We start from the raw sequence: 15,252 nt of genomic DNA, 5'->3' as shown, positions 1-15,252 counted from the left end.
ATGGTGGTTGAAGATGAAGGAACATATGAATCTTTACCTCATCTGGCACGTAAATATCTTGCAAGGCCAGCTACAACAGTGCCATGCAAACGCCAGTTCTCAGTTTCAGGTGACGTTAACAAGAAGCGGGGAGCATTATCTCCTGCAAATGTAAACAAACTTGTTTGTCTTAGCGATTGGCTGAAGAAGAAGGACTGAGTGGACTTGTAGGCACTAAAGTTTTACATTGCTTTGTTTTATTGTTTTATTTTTGAATGCAGTTATTTTTTGTACATAAGTCTACATTTCTAAGTTCAATTTTCATGAAAAAGAGATTGCATTACAATACTTGTATGAAGTGAATTGAAAAGACAGCACAAATATTTGTAATCAAAAATAAATATAAAGTGAGCACTGTACACTTTGTATTCTGTGTTGTAACTGAAATTAATATATTTGAAAATGTAGAAAGCATCTAAAATATTTAAATAAATGGTATTCTATTATTGTTTAAGTGTGATTAATCACAATTAATTTTTTAATCGCTTGACAGCCCTAGTTATTCCCTGTCTCACTGGGTTATCGAAATACCTTTTTAATCCCTGTTTGGAACTAAGAACCTGGGATGAAAGGTGCTTTCAGAGACTCAGAAATGTGAGTGGGACTTGGCTGGCCCATGCGTTGGACTAGAGGGGACATCTCTCTGTTCCAGTTGCTAGGGCACTAGCCTATGACCTGGTAGGTCTTCATTCATTTCCCTGCTCTGCCACAGACTTCCGGTGTGACCTTTGGCAAGCCACTTAGCCTCCCAGGCCTCAGTTTCCCATCTGTACAATAGGGATAATTGTAGAATCATGGAAGCATAGGACTGGAAGGGACCTCGAGCGGTCATCTAGTCCAGTCTCCTGCACTCATGGCAGGACTAAGGGACCATGCCTGACAGGTGGACAGGACAATAGCCCTTATCCCGTCCCGAACCATGACTCCCCATCCTTGGTGTTTACATCCTTGCCATGCTCCTAGACAGCCAGCCTCTCCCTCCGCCCCCCAGTCACGGCTCAGCCTAGCTAGACGTACCTCGCTCGGAGGCCTTTCCCTGGTAAGCAAGTTCCTCCAGCCCCTTGACCGTTACTGTTGATCTTCTCTGACTTGCTTCCCTAACTGAACAATGCAAATTACAGTAAAACCTCCACTAGCTGACCCTCAGTTCTCTGGGAGGCTGGACTTGCTCTTGGCACCCAGCCATGTGCGAACTGGTGCGGAAAAGTCCCTCCGTTCTACAGAGCCTGGAGGCTGGGTCTGAACCCAGCACCTCTGACCTCTGGGCGTGTTTGGGATCTGGACTCCGATCTTGCAAATGGCCCCTCTTCCTAACGATCCCAATGCCCCCTCAGACTTCGTTCAGAAGGGGGCGCTAGGTGCAACTTGTCCAGCTGGAGCCCATGTCTGCTTGGAACCTCGGGGATCTGAATGAGCCTGGGGCCCGCCTGATACTCTGACCATGGAGATTGCGTCTGCGCCTTGGAGGTGGCGCCAGCCCGCGCCCTGCCTCATTTCAGGTTTTCAGGACCTAGGTTGATTGACAATGTTTCTCGTTTCTTTGCAGCTGCACTCGGAGAAGGAGACTGACTACAGTGAGTGCCCGTTCCAGACTGTCCCATCCTCCTCCCGCGTAGGGGTGGGGTTTCTGGCGGCAGCTGTTCCGGCTGCACATGCAGCTCTCATTCAGACACGTTGTTTAATCCTTTTTTCGAGGCGGGGGGAGCTTTCTAAGTTGTTTGTGTATATAATATCCTGAGCCAGGGAGTTCCACTGGTTCACCCACGGTGCCAAACCAGTGTTGGGGGTTGAACCTATTTAAAGGTCAGGACAACAGTGCCTATTAACCCAGACTGTGAGCTCTGTGGGGGTGGGGAGGACGTACCTGTCCAAGAGGCTAGGTACGTACTCGGGCGGCTAGCCCTTCCTGCTGCTCCCTTGCGGCTACACTCTGTTTTTAGCACATTAGATCGATCAGAGCTCTCATGGGCATGTCTGCTTGAGCTGGAAGTTACACCGGGCAGCTCGAAGTGTAGACAGGCCCCATATGTGCCCGCAGGGCATGGCACGGTGAGGCCTGACTGGGGTCTCCGAGGGCGATGGCAATAGAAATAACAAAGGGAACAACAATTCTTCTTTTCTTTCACGCATGGTTCAGCCGAGTTTACAGGCCCACCCCAGAAGCCTCCAAGGCTGGGAGCTCAGGTATGTGGTGAAAACGAACCAGACTGGGTTTCTCCCTCCCGGTCTGCACCTGTCCCTTCTCTTCCACTTTGAAACCAGCCCCAGCCCCCTACTTGGCCCTAGCTACTCAGGGCCCCCTGGAGGGAGGGAGGGAGGGATGGCCCGTGGTCACAGCACTCTGCCCATTGTCCCTTTAGTATGGACCTGAGCCTGGAGTCGGGGGCAGCGATTAGGGGTCTGATGCTACGCCCCCATGCCCTGCTTTGGCAATGGAAGCATTGACCCTCCGCCCAGCTGTTGGTGGGTCTGCACGCACCATGATGCTATCAGCTGCCTGGCCGATAGGCAGAGAGTCCACCCCGGGGCAGCTGAACCCACTCCCTGTGGGCGCAGAAGGGCCTGCGTCGTGCGCGGCTGCTGGCCTTTCTCCTTGGGGCTTCCTTGTGAAGGCTTTGGCGAGCCGGCCCTGCGGGCAAGCCAATCATGTTTCCTCTCCTGGTTTCTGGGCAGTCGATCCAGCCGGCCCCCACTGCCAACCTGGACCGGACGGACGACACGGTGTACAGTAATGTCATGGAGCTGGTGAAGGCGGTGCTGCAGCTCAAGAACGAGATCTGCCAGCTGCCCCCAGAGGGGTACATCATTGTGGTGAAGGTAAAGCACCCAGGGTGTGTGAGGGGCGAGGAGGTAGGCAACCAAGGCTGCCTCCTGGGAAGACTGGCAAGGACTAAGACACATCCTAGATTCACAGATCCTAAAGCCAGAAGGGACCATTGTGATCACCTCGTCTGACCTGCCCCACAGCAACTCCCAGGGCAGAGCTTTTAAAAAAACAGTCCATCTTGATTTAAAAATTGCCAGTGACGGAGAATCCACCACGACCCTTGGGAAACTGCTCCAGTGGTTAATTACTCTCGTTAGTACAAATTGACACCTCGTTTCCAATCTGAATTTGTCTAGTTTCAACTTCCAGCCATTGGATCATGTTAGACCTTTCTATGCTCATGTCATATTTCCCAAGATGCACCTCTGCCCGGTAGTGGCCTTGACCCAAGAGCGGGGAACATTTTGCCAGGTTGCACCTCTCCCCGGTGGTGGTCTTGACCCAAGAGCGGGGAACATTTCCCAAGATGCACCTCTCCCCAGTGGTGGTGTTAACCCGAGAGTGGGGAACATTTCCCAGAGTGCATCTCTCTGCAGCAGCCCTCCTGAGCCAAGACAGGCCCAGGTCATTACTGAGAACGAAGCCTTTCGCCGAAGCCAGAAACGCTTTTCACGCTGCCTTTCCCCCTTCACAGAACGTGGGCCTGTCCCTTCGGAAGCTGATCAGCAGCGTGGACGAGATCCTGCCAGCTCTGCCCATGGCATCGCGCACAGAGGTAAGGGCTCCTGTGCCCCCTACTGCCGGGGGAGAGCCGTCGGGTGGGATAGCCCCTGCCTTTGGGGTAATGGATGATCCCAGCACATGGTCTCTCCCCACCCCCAGCTCCCTGCCCGCACGTCCTGGGAGCAGATCCCAGTCTGCAGATGTTAGTGCTTTAAGGGCTCACACAGAACAAGGGACCTTCCTCACCTGCCCCCCTCCCAGAGGGTCCTTTGTTCTCGCCGGAGTCGATCCCCTGCATGCTACGTCTACCAGCCAGGGCGACAATACAGGCCTGGCTCTAAAGAAACCCAGCGACACCCACGAGGGCTTACCAGGGGCCATACAGAGTTGATTAGAGAATTCCTTGAGCCACTATTTATTAGTGCCAGGTGACTGCTCATCCCACATGGAGGGAGGCGGGTTTTTAATATATTTCCAGCTTCTCTTGCAATGCTGCAGCCGGCTCCGAATGTGCCAAAATCATGAGTCAGGCTGCCCCAAGTCAGGGGATCAACAGCAGCACAAAGGGTTTCTTTCTCTTTGACTGCTGCTCTCTGAGCCGTAAGGAGGCGCATTTTCCAACTTTTTTCTCCCGGAAAAGCTGGAAACACGGTGTTTTTTGGTCCAGGACAGCTGAGAGGCCTGGCCAATCACATGACTCGAGGAGCTGGGGCTTTAAGAAAATCATCAAACATTGCAAGGCTTGTGATTAAAATCGGGAGAGTTGACCACACAATGTAGCAGCATTAGCCAGCAGTGAATGGGGCCCTCTTAGTGGATTTCACTGTCCAAAGGGAGTGGGTTGCAAACCGAAGGCCTGGCAGGTGGAGAGGGCATTAGATGGTCAGGACCACTGATAAATCCAAGGATGCAGCTTCAACAGGGAACACCTATGTTTTGCTGGTAAATCCCCCGTGCGTCTTCCCCCGGCGAGGCAGGTTGGAAAAGAGACAGGGCTTGGGTGTAATGAATGTAAAGGGGATTCTTGACTGAGGCTGTTGGACATAGACAGACTCTGTGGTTGTCTCTCACACTCAGTGACTTGTGCAGGCTTTGCTGCCTAATGACATCACAGGGTCTTCCTAAATCCTGGCCTGGATGAGGCTGCCTTGGAAGGAACTACTGACCACACGGACTGCAGTCGTCCCTGAATCACGCACATAAACAAGTCTGCACATAGCTGAGTAACTCCATTAGCTGGCAGCAGTGGTAGGCTGTTATCCCCTATGTGCTCCGGCCACTACGTGTGTGTTTTGCATTGGCAGATTGAGGGCACCCAGAAGCTGCTGAACAAGGACCTGGCTGAGCTGATCAACAAGATGCGCCTGGCGCAGCAGAATGCCGTCACCTCGCTGAGCGAGGAGTGCAAGCGGCAGATGCTGACGGCCTCCCACACCCTGGCCGTGGATGCCAAGAACCTGCTGGACGCTGTGGACCAGGCTAAGGTCCAAGCCAACCTGGTGAAGCTCGCTCTGGAGTGAGAGAGAGAGAGAAAGACACGCTGCTGGTGGAGACGGGAGAGGAATCTGCTCCAGAAGGCCCGGCTTTAAATATCTCCTCCAGCCTCGATGTTCCGCCCCCCTCCCTGCAATCGCTCGTGTCTTGTATATTGTCGTGTCAGTCTTCTGAGTACAGGGTGGAGACGCTCCTGGCTCCTCCACCTTACAGGGCATGGTTGTGGGGAACTCACTGTCTTCCTGTGTCCCATAGAGTGTGCTGCTGGGGATGATTCTGTACACACAAGACACTGGAGGGGTGGGGAGAGTGGTGGGGACAGACCAGCGAAATCACCCAGCCACCTGCCAGTCCCAGCCCTGCCAGGGAGCTTTCATTCAATTCTACTTCCATAGTACCCTCTGAGTTGACAGGAGACTGGTGAATTTCACAGGTGCAGGTGGCTTTTCGGTTCACTCTTTCCCTTGTTACATTTGTAGGCATTGGGAGACTAGGGCGTTTGGACGTTGCTGGCTGAGACCCGGGTGTTAGACACCCGGCGCTCTGGAAATGTTCCACTGAGCCATGAAGAGACTGTTTATTTTCTTGTACATTGTATAGAAGAGTTTATTTAATGACCGTGCGTGATCTGTGTGCATCTCTGGAACCTATCCGCTCACCCCCCTCCCCGTCTGCAGCTGGAATGCACCGATCCCAGAGCATGGACAGCGCCGAATTGTAGCCTTTGTTCTGACGTTTAAAAACACAAACCAGCCCCGAGGACGGTATTTCTGATCTTTGCTTCTCTGTAAGATTCTGGGGGGGAAAGAACAACAAAACAACAACAACGACAAAAATCTTTCTATCTGGTTTGTGGGTGAATTCAAAATTGTACCGTTTGGCTGTGGCCATTAATTCCCATGAAGCTGTTTATTCTGGTTGAGATAAATGATGTACAAAGTTTGATTGTGCCTTTGCTTTTCTGTGGTGTGTGAGTTAGGGACTCTATATGGCTGGGGGTGGGGCTTGCAAGATCCCTTTTGTTCCCCCTCCCCCTCTCAAATGGCCCCTTGTGGCTGCAAAAGCTCTCGGGGTGCCAGACACAAGCTCAGGGGTATTCTTTATGGGCAGGCATCAAAGGCCCTGGAGCATGAGGGTTATTTGAAGCTCGAGGTTCAGCCTGGGCTGGACATCTCCCAGGTTTTCTTGCGATGTTTCTCTTGCTCAGACGGACCATACTGTGAGGACAGGTCAGCTGGAACATCAAGTCCGAGGACTCATGAAAACGGAGAACGCTCCCATAACAAAATCGGTTCTGTTTATCTCTCGAGGCCTAAATGGGAGGCCAGTTACAGCCGCTGTGGGGTTTGCTTCTTGTAGTGACATCGCGGGCGCAAAACATTCTATTTGATACCCCCCCACCCCCCCATCCACACACTTCTCTACATAGCCATTCACGCACTCCTATATACCCATCCCCCCTACTTACAAAGCTATACCTGAGTGAAACAGATTCAAACCCAGACCCACCTACCCCTCTCCCTGGCCTTCTACACACATCCACTCAGACGCATCCACACACGCACACACACCTTTATCCTCCTATCCGGAAACACGAATGTCCCGCCACAGACTCCTGCCTGCCGTACGGCCCTGCCCCTATAAATGCTAAAGCCCGTGTTTGAAAAAGGCACCCCAGCTCGCAAGTCCGCTCCTGTGCCCCGGCTCCATTTCGCCGATCGTTCTGCGTCCTGGTCCATTCATTCAAAGCGTCCCGGCTGAAAATGGCCTCCGTCCCGTCTCCTCGCTAGGCCAGCCCCCGGGGCCGTCGCACGTGGCCGCAGCAGCAGGGGCGTGTTGGAAAGCTGCTGCTCGTAAGGGTGCTTCAGACGTACGTGGCCAGGCTGGGTCGACTGAAGGCCAAAACACTCATGTTGGAATGAGGGGGACGGGGGCACGTTTATGGGTGACAGTCCAGCCTCCCCGGAAGATAATACCGCACATCTCTGGGAGGTCACCTTGACGTTCGAGAGCCATGGAATCGTGAGGGCTGACAGGACCGTTATTACTTATTATGTGTATCACTGTAGGAGCCCCAGGACCTTCTCGTGTGAGGTGCTGTCCAAACACAGAACGCCTAGTCGATGTCTTGCAGAGCTCAGGGGCAGTGTTGGCCAACGCTCAAGCTTTCCAAAAGCATATCCCTGCCCCCAATCCTGAGATCACGTTAACACTCATGAGATTTTTTTTAAAGATAATAAACGGGGCGGGGGGGTCTTTTTCTCTGCTTTCAGGTTGCACTTGCTTCACAATTTCAAGCTCTCTAGGAGGGCTGGCAATTTCCTTTAGTTTTGGATAGAAAGCTGGGGGTGTCTCATACAGCCTCTTGTGTCCAGCCGCTGGGGATTAAATAGAACACCAAATACCCCAATAGCTGGCAACACTGGGAAATCAAGTCCTTCCTGCATCCAGCCCATATCTTACAGTTGGGCTAGAATGTAGCTATATATATTTAAAAAAAAAACCCAGACATCCAAATTTAAGGGCCTGTTGTTTATACATCCACAACCAGGCCTTCCCTGGGACTGGAAGCGTGGACCCTCAGCACCACAAGCCAGGATCATGCCACTTGGTCACCACACTAATGCCTGCCTAGTGATCGTCCCTTCTACAGTGAAACTGGGCCCCGGGCAGAGGCCTAGACATGAGTCCTACTTCCCCCGGGTGCACTAGCCCTGACGCAGGTCAGTCAATGGCCCTGCCCGCTGCAAGGATAAAAATCAGAGACGCTTTCTTTGATTTTTCTCTGGTGCTTCCGAAAAGGCAGGAAATGTTTGTCTTCCCTCCTGTGTTAGTGGACTTCAGGGTACTGTTTTGAACAGCTTCAGGCAGAACTTTAGTTTGACATTACGTCCAGGTTGGCTGGCTAGACTGGGGGAACTGGGATGCCCAGGTTCCAGGCTCAGCTCCCGCAAGTTCTTTCCCGGCTCCGTGGGCAGCTGACGGCAGCACAAAGAGCCACGGGCCAGGCCCCCAGGAGTCCCAGTCCCACATGCGGGGACACAGGCACGGCTTTGCAGTGAGGCTGCTCCCACCTGGGCTAGGCTGAATTAACTCCTGGGACGCTTGTCCCACGGCTGCCCCCTGGGGATCTCCCTAGCTAAAAGCATGAGCTGCCATAGTTAGAGGTTCCCAGCCGCAGGCTGCAGACGGGGACCTCTCACACCCCCCGGCCAGTGGCTTACGTTTGCACCTGGGGGATAAATTGGATTCAGCAACTGTGTGTGGCTGGGAGGAACAGTATGAAATGGACCTTGTCACCAACCCAACGTGAGCAACGTGTTCCCATCTCAGCGGGGCGCACCTGCTGCCTTGCTCGGTAGCTACGGGCATGTTAATTTCAAACGCAGAGCACCCCATGTGGTTCCGTTCTGATCCGCTGAGTCTGAAGCAGTTTCCGTGACTCAAGAAAAAAATCTTGTTGTTCCCCCTCCCCGATCCCCCGGCACCGTTCACTTGATGGTACAAACCGGATGCTGGGCCCAGCTGACGTGTGGCTTCGGCGCTGGTACTAGCCGGGGAGAGTGAGAGTTCAAACGGGGTCGCGGCTTGACTATGTTTCTCCAGTGTGGACAAGCCCAAAGGGGCTCCACAGAGCCAGCAGTCAGGGTGGGTTAGTTTGTCCCTTCCCCAGCCCTGGGCGCAGGTCTGGGAGCAGGACCACCTTCAGCACAGGGCACAGACCCTATACCATCCCAGCCAGGAAGGGAGGGAGGAAGAGGCCGATGGTCCCCAGCAAACAGACGACGATAAACATCCAGAGGAATATCCGGTCTATTACCATAGCGACGTACTTCCAGTCTTCCTTCACCTGCAGGCAGACAAGAGTCAGAGTGAGGTGTGGGGCCCGAGAGCAGCATGGGGTCACGGGAGGCCCCGGCAGCCTGGCAGAGAGGCTGTTGTGTTGAGAGAGAGGTTGGCCATGCAGGTGTAGCCTGCGGCTGGACTCAGGAGCTGGGGTGGGCAGGAAAGACTTTTTCCACCCCAGAAGAAGTTTTGAGATTTTGACATTTTTTCCCATTTCAAATCATGGCAAAAAGTTAAAAAAAAAAAAAAAACACCTTCAAAATCTTCCCAAACTATAAAACCCCAAACAAACTCAAATCTGGTGCAGGTCTATCGAAACGTTATGTAAGTAGGATCTGAATGAGCTCTCCCCTGACATCTAGTGATGAGCTGGGGAAGAGGACTTGAGCCACCTTTGTTTGCATAGACCCGCCCACCCGGCCTAGGTGCACAGCATGATGGGGCTGCTTGGCCCAAATGATCACTTTTGGCTGGTGTTGGATCCCCAGTCTCTTTGTTATGGGGGCAGGGGTACTAAACGGTTGTTATCCTTGTAGTGTGAACCAGGGGCAGCAGAATTGTGCTTGGCCTGCCCTGATTAACAGACTCACCCTTAACTAAACCGCACTTGCTAGACAGGGGATGGGGGTGCCAAAGCCCACTGAGTTGAGAGAGGGTGGGGATAGGTAGTTGTACTTGGTGGTGTGGAGCTGGTCCTAGGCACCACCTGGTCCTTTCTCAGTCTGTTGTCATAGAATCTCAGGGTTGGAAGGGACCTCAGGGGGTCATCTAGTCCAAGCCCCTGCTCAAAGCAGGACCAACCCCAACTAAATCATCCCAGTCAGGGCTTTGTCAAGCCGGGCCTTAAAAACCTCTAAAGATGGAGATTCCACCACCTCCCTAGGTAACCCATTGCTGTGCTTCGCCACCCTCCCAGTGAAAACGTTTTTCCTGTTACTACAACAGTTGTGTAGTAAGAGAGCTGGTAAAGAGTGAGTTGGAAGTCCTGTTGTGTGCTAATAGAACTGAAATCACTAGTAACCCAGCCTAACCATGAGACCTGCTTTGGGTTGGTATCTGTGAGGCAAGAAACTGCCCAGCGTGCATTAGCAGTGAGGTTCCACGGCTAACAGCTGGGATCACAAGGGGTGGGTGGCTGGCAGTGTGTGAGCCTGGACAGCAGAGTGAGCCAGGCGCCCCCCTCTCCAGAGTGGGAGGTGAACTCACACAGATGCATCTCTGAACTCTGGGTCTTCCCTGACCAAGGACAGCAACTGTGAGTGGGGTGCAGCGGAGGGAGAAAGGAGGGGCAGGTTAAAGGAACTTTTGGTAGTAGAACTCACAAATCTGAGGCAAAAGACACTGGCCCGTGTATTCTGGGGTGGGTGTTTTGCTCACTATTTTATGTCTATGAATCCGGCTTGCGGCGTTTTCCCAAGTTAATGTTGGGTAACTTCTCTCCTTTCATTAAAAGTTTCTTTTCTACACTGTGCTTGCAAGAGGGGACGTATTTCCTCTCAGAGGCATCCAGGGATGGGGTGTAATTGTCCCACGTTCCTGGGTGGGGGCTCGAGCTGGGTCTGTGTTGTATTGTTGAACGGGAGCCCCTAGATATCGAACCTGGCCCTGGTTGCCACTGACTACAACTGGCAGAAGGGTTCTAGTTACGTCAAGTTTTATTCCATTTTTAGTCTGACTTTACTCACATTTCTAAATAAAAAGTTGTTTCGACTCCAAAGTTCCTGTTCGAAAATGTCCAAGTGGGACATGTGGACAGGTCGGAAACTTCTTTTCCCCGAAATGTTCCAAGTCAGAAGCTTTGTCAGCACCGACCCTGTTGCGTGAAGTTTCAGTTTTGATGAATTGGCGCTGGGGGAGGGGGTGGGTTTGTGAAAAAAATCCCGGCTCCCCTTGGAAGCTGTTCCATTCCTGCCCCTGCTACAGGCGACTTGGGCAAGTCACCTCGTCTCTCTCCCTGTGCCTTAGTTCCCTGGGGCCAACAACCTCCCCTGCATCTTAGGAGAGGATAAATACCTCAACGGGGCTTCAGCATACACTGAAGGAAACTGTGAGAACAGAGCGACGAGACTAGACAATACTCCCCTCCTAAGACCACTGTTTGGGGCAAATAAAACCAGCCCTGAGGCTGCACACCTGCCCAGTCGGCTGGAAATGCAGGAGCAATGACTGAGGCCCTGCAGAACTGGCCTATCCAGGCCACATGTAGCTTTAATCCAGTGCTGAGAAGACCCAAGCTAGGTGTGTGTGTCCCTCACTGCAGAGCTCAGCCTGGATGTCTGCTAATTCAGAGTCTCTCGGGGCACAGTGACACCCGAGGAGAGTAAATGCCGTTCAAGCCATGGTCCGGTGGCTCTGCTTTGCAGCTGAGTGCAGATGCTTGTCCTGGCCCAGCCCCCCCCCCAGCATTTGGGCCTCAATGGAGTCCCACCAGTGAATGAATTTGGCTCATTGCATTTGACCAATCACACGCTCCTTTACTGCACAGGCCTCTCCTGTCAGGCAATCACGGGCCTGTGAATAGTTCATTCATTTTTAGCCCCACCTCTTCCTAGCTCTCCCCCATCCCTGGCAAGGAGACAACCGACCAAGAGGTCATGGAACAGCTGCAGATGATGGCTGTGGGTGAATGCAGCACCGGCTGGACAGCTGGGGGCATTGGGGCAGGGCCAGCAAGCGGAGCAAGCCCCCTTCACCCTGCCCGAGCGACGGGCCTCTCCCCAGTCCCGGGGCCTGGACCCCGCGGGGGCGAGAGGAGGAAAGCCAGTTCCCCATGCCCATCCCTGCCTGGTCCTCTCTGCTGTGACTGCTTCCCCGGTGGCAATGCAGGGGGTGCCTCGCCACGGGGAACTAGACTGACTCCCGCCCACTCGCCCCACGCGGGCCCCTGAATAGCCATCAGATGGTGGCACCTGGAATGGGCCAGACTCCCACCGATGGCTAGAGGAGGGGAAAGGCCCAAGGTGCCTGGGCCCAGCCCTCCCGAGCCAGCGGGGCGCAGACTCACCGAGAAATCAGCATCCTCAGCCCGCAGGTGGTCTGCGATATAGTGCACCCCCTCCAAGGCCTTCAGGATCCTGGGGGACAGCAGCAGGCTGGGATCTGACCCCAAGCTGTCCCCTTTGGCAGGCGGGCACTGCGCCTGGGCCCCCGGCCCCGTGCCCAGGTGGCGGTCACAGCCGGGGCGGTACTGGACGCTGTGTTTGTGGGAGCCTGTCTGGAGGGGCGCGTGTCCGGGGTGCCTCCTCTCCTCTTCCTCCTCCTCCTCCTCCTCCCCCCATGTGTCATCGACGTCCGTTTCCAGCCAGCCCCTGGAGGTGCTGAGCCTGGCGCCAGGCGGGTCGTACTCCCCGATCAGCCCCTGCTGGGGGGTTAGCACCGGAGGCCGCCTCATGAAAAGCCAGCGGGGGATGAAGTCCAGGAAAGCGACGCGCACCCAGCGGGGCATCTTGTGGGTGCTGGGCGAGCGGTGGTGGACGTTGAGGACGAAGACGGTGATGACGATGGAGAGGGTGACGAAGATCATGGTGAAGAGGAGGTACTCGCCGATCAGGGGGATGACCAGCGAGGTGGAAGGGATGATCTCGGTGATGAGCAGCAGGAAGACGGTGAGGGAGAGCAGCACGGAGATGCAGAGGGTGATCTTCTCCCCGCAGTCGGAGGGCAGGTAGAAGACCAGCACGGTCAGGCAGGAGATGAGCAGGCAGGGGATGATGAGGTTGATGGTGTAGAAGAGGGGCAAGCGCCGGATGATGAAGCAGTAGGTGATGTCGGGGTAGATCTCCGTGCAGCAGTCGTACTTCTTGGTGTTGTAGGTGCCCACGGCGTTGATGATGGCCCACTCCCCGCTCTCCCAGTAGTCTTTCAGGTCCACGTCACGTTCCATGCTCTCCAGGTCGATCTTGGCCTTGTCGTACGTCCACGAGCCAAACTTCATCTTGCAGTTCTGCTGGTCGAAGGGGAAGAAGGTCACGTCGATGCTGCACGAGCTCTTGTAGATGGCTGGCGGCACCCACTTCACCTTGCCGTTGGAGAAGAGGTGGGCTTTGGTCATGTGTGTCACTGCGAACTCCCCGTCGGCGCTGCAGGACAGAGGAGCAGGGGTCAGAGTGGTGAGAGACTTGGAGAAAGTGGCAGGCGTGGGAGAGGCAAGGCCAAATCCACCAGGAGCAGTAAAAGGGGAGAAAGGGCTTGTGATTAGCTCAGCTCTGGGACTCAAAAGAGCTCAGTTTGAGTTCCTGGCCCTGCTGCAGACCCCCTGTGCAAATCACTCCACCCCATGCAGACAGCCAGTGCCAGTGCCCCACTTACGTCCCAGGCGTGAGGGACAAAGTGGTGCCTGGCCCTTTGCACGGGAGTGAATGTCACCACTAACTCTTCTGGGTTGCAGTGTCCCCATCTGCAAAATGGGGGGATCAGGTCCTGGGGAGGAGCTGAGATGTGTGATGAAGGTGGGTAGGCACAGAGGGGCTCAGTGACCCAACACAACCCCATGGCAGGTGCTCAGATACTGTGGTGATGAGCGTGGCTGGATGGACAGATCAGGCAGAAGTCAGTGGGGCGGCCCCAGAGCAGGGGATCAAGCCTGGGGGTGTTTTGAGATGTCTCTGCAGCCGAGCACAGCAAGGTTCCTGTCTGGATGGCAAGGGAGAACACTGAGCGTGCGGCACGAAACTCTGCAAACTCATGGCCGGGCCTGGGTCCGCTGAAGACCCAGTCTGTCAAGGCAGCTGGTCATGAAATGACGCAGTGCAGGTCTGGAACCCAGGAACCCGGCTCCGACCCAATTCCCCAGGACGCGGTTGCTCTGTGACTGAATCTGTTAATGAGGCCAGCCGTTAATTTAAAAGCAGGCCCTTCCCGGGTCAAGAATAACGTTTCCTTTAGTGACCAAGATGCACCAGAAGGTGGCAGCAAGACACAAGCAGGAACATGCTGTCGACGTGGAGGGCCCTGCCTGGTGGACATAGCATGGGAAATTGGGCTGTAATGCATGGGAAGGGGATTCGTTGCTCAGGCTGCTGGACACAGACAGACCATGTGGTTCTCTCTGGCTCCCTGCTGCCATGCACCTGATTCTGCTCCCAGTTAGGAGTTACTCCTGATTTCAATCGGTGCAAACTGCAAGTGGGATCAGGACCGGCATCTCCGCAAGGCCTGGCCTGCAGGCGGCAGGCATGGAATGGATGCTGCCGGCTGTATACTGCCCAATGGGACCCCCTAGGCCTCCTCTCCATCCCTAAGATCTTGGCCTTGCCATATCTGCGCAGTGGCGCCACCTACTTGTTATACAGCACAATGTCCGGGATCCAGATCATCTCAGAGGGCACCCGGATGGAGGTGACGTTATCAAAGTCCGCCGGGTTCCAGCGCAGCTTGTAGTCACTCCACTCCTGGGGGAGGAAAGAGCAAGAACGGTCTGAGATGGACGTGCTGCCCAGTGAGGGCCGGGGATCCAGCCGTCAGAGGGAGCGGGGCGACCATTCCTGTACAGCGTCCTCGTGTGACAAGCTCATCATGGGGCCCCTCGGATGTTTAGTGTCCAAAGCATGGGCCCCTCCTACATGAGCTAAACGGGTCCTGGGTCACTGCTCAGTTCCTCCTGAGCTGATTTTCTCTTTTCAAACACGTCTTCATCATTATTAGGCACTTTGCTAAAGTGCCCATCCCCGCGGCATCTGGGTGCTGGTGGGAATTCCGTGCTGGTGAAAGCTCCCAGGCTGCCACTCCTGCTGAGTGAAGGTCTCTCCCTATAGGGCAGGTATAGCACAGGCTGCACAGCCATCAGCTCCCCATGGATGGTCCCATCAACATGCTTTAAACCCGGCATTAGCAGAGCCGCTTCAGAGACCTGTCACTGGGGTCCATTCAGTGCCCATCCCCGGGGACCTGGGCTGAGACCCACCAACCCAGTTCACAAAGTCTGAGCAGCTGTGGGACAGGAACTGCTTCCAGCCACTTCTCACATGGGCTAGATTTCAGCCATATTCACATGGGTAAAGTCACCATGCACCACTGCCAAACCCCTGGGGCATCCTATCTCTCGGGTTTCACACAGATCAGGGCGACGAGGCTGAAATCCAGTATCCAAGGCTCTTCTCATGAAGTTTCTGACCCCAAGAAGGTTTGGTAGACTGCGGCCGCCAGGCTGGTCGGGACTTCTCTGAACCAAACTCCTAAGCCCCGGGAGGTTCCTCGTGACTTGGGAAACCCACCTATCCTCCCAGCACCCCACTGGGAAATGATCCCTCACCTGTTTCAGCCAGACGTTTGTGGTCATCATTTGGTTCTTCTCATCCTGTTAGGGGTATGGTGGGGAGGGGAGAAAGGAGAGAGGAGGAGAGTTTGTTTGATCATAATGGAGAAAACCAACGCTAGACCTGAAA

At 54.4% G+C, this 15,252-nt stretch overlaps 2 protein-coding genes across 13 annotated transcripts in view; one reads left to right on the top strand and one right to left on the bottom strand.

The window, feature by feature from the left end:
• The window catches only part of PTK2B (protein tyrosine kinase 2 beta), a 108,870-nt gene extending 102,905 nt beyond the window's left edge, over nt 1-5,965 (top strand). For all 12 annotated transcript variants that reach the window (XM_037893774.2, XM_043542038.1, XM_037893780.2 and 9 more), the window contains 5 exons: nt 1,586-1,613; nt 2,177-2,223; nt 2,713-2,856; nt 3,501-3,581; nt 4,834-5,965. In XM_037893774.2, the coding sequence (XP_037749702.1) occupies nt 1,586-1,613; nt 2,177-2,223; nt 2,713-2,856; nt 3,501-3,581; nt 4,834-5,049 (516 nt within the window). In that variant the 3' untranslated portion in view covers nt 5,050-5,965. The remainder of the gene's footprint in view (nt 1-1,585; nt 1,614-2,176; nt 2,224-2,712; nt 2,857-3,500; nt 3,582-4,833) is intronic.
• Nucleotides 5,907-15,252, bottom strand: part of CHRNA2 (cholinergic receptor nicotinic alpha 2 subunit) — a 29,757-nt gene continuing 20,411 nt past the window's right edge. The window contains exons 5-8 of the mRNA XM_043542041.1: nt 15,120-15,164; nt 14,150-14,259; nt 11,874-12,948; nt 5,907-8,873 (exon numbers count right to left, since the gene is read on the bottom strand). Coding sequence (XP_043397976.1) covers nt 8,748-8,873; nt 11,874-12,948; nt 14,150-14,259; nt 15,120-15,164 — 1,356 coding nt within the window. The 3' untranslated portion in view covers nt 5,907-8,747. The remainder of the gene's footprint in view (nt 8,874-11,873; nt 12,949-14,149; nt 14,260-15,119; nt 15,165-15,252) is intronic.

Source organism: Chelonia mydas, chromosome 3 (genome assembly GCF_015237465.2).
Source record: "Chelonia mydas isolate rCheMyd1 chromosome 3, rCheMyd1.pri.v2, whole genome shotgun sequence".
Lineage (NCBI taxonomy): Eukaryota > Metazoa > Chordata > Testudines > Cheloniidae > Chelonia > Chelonia mydas.
This window is presented reverse-complemented; position numbering and strand designations above follow the sequence as displayed.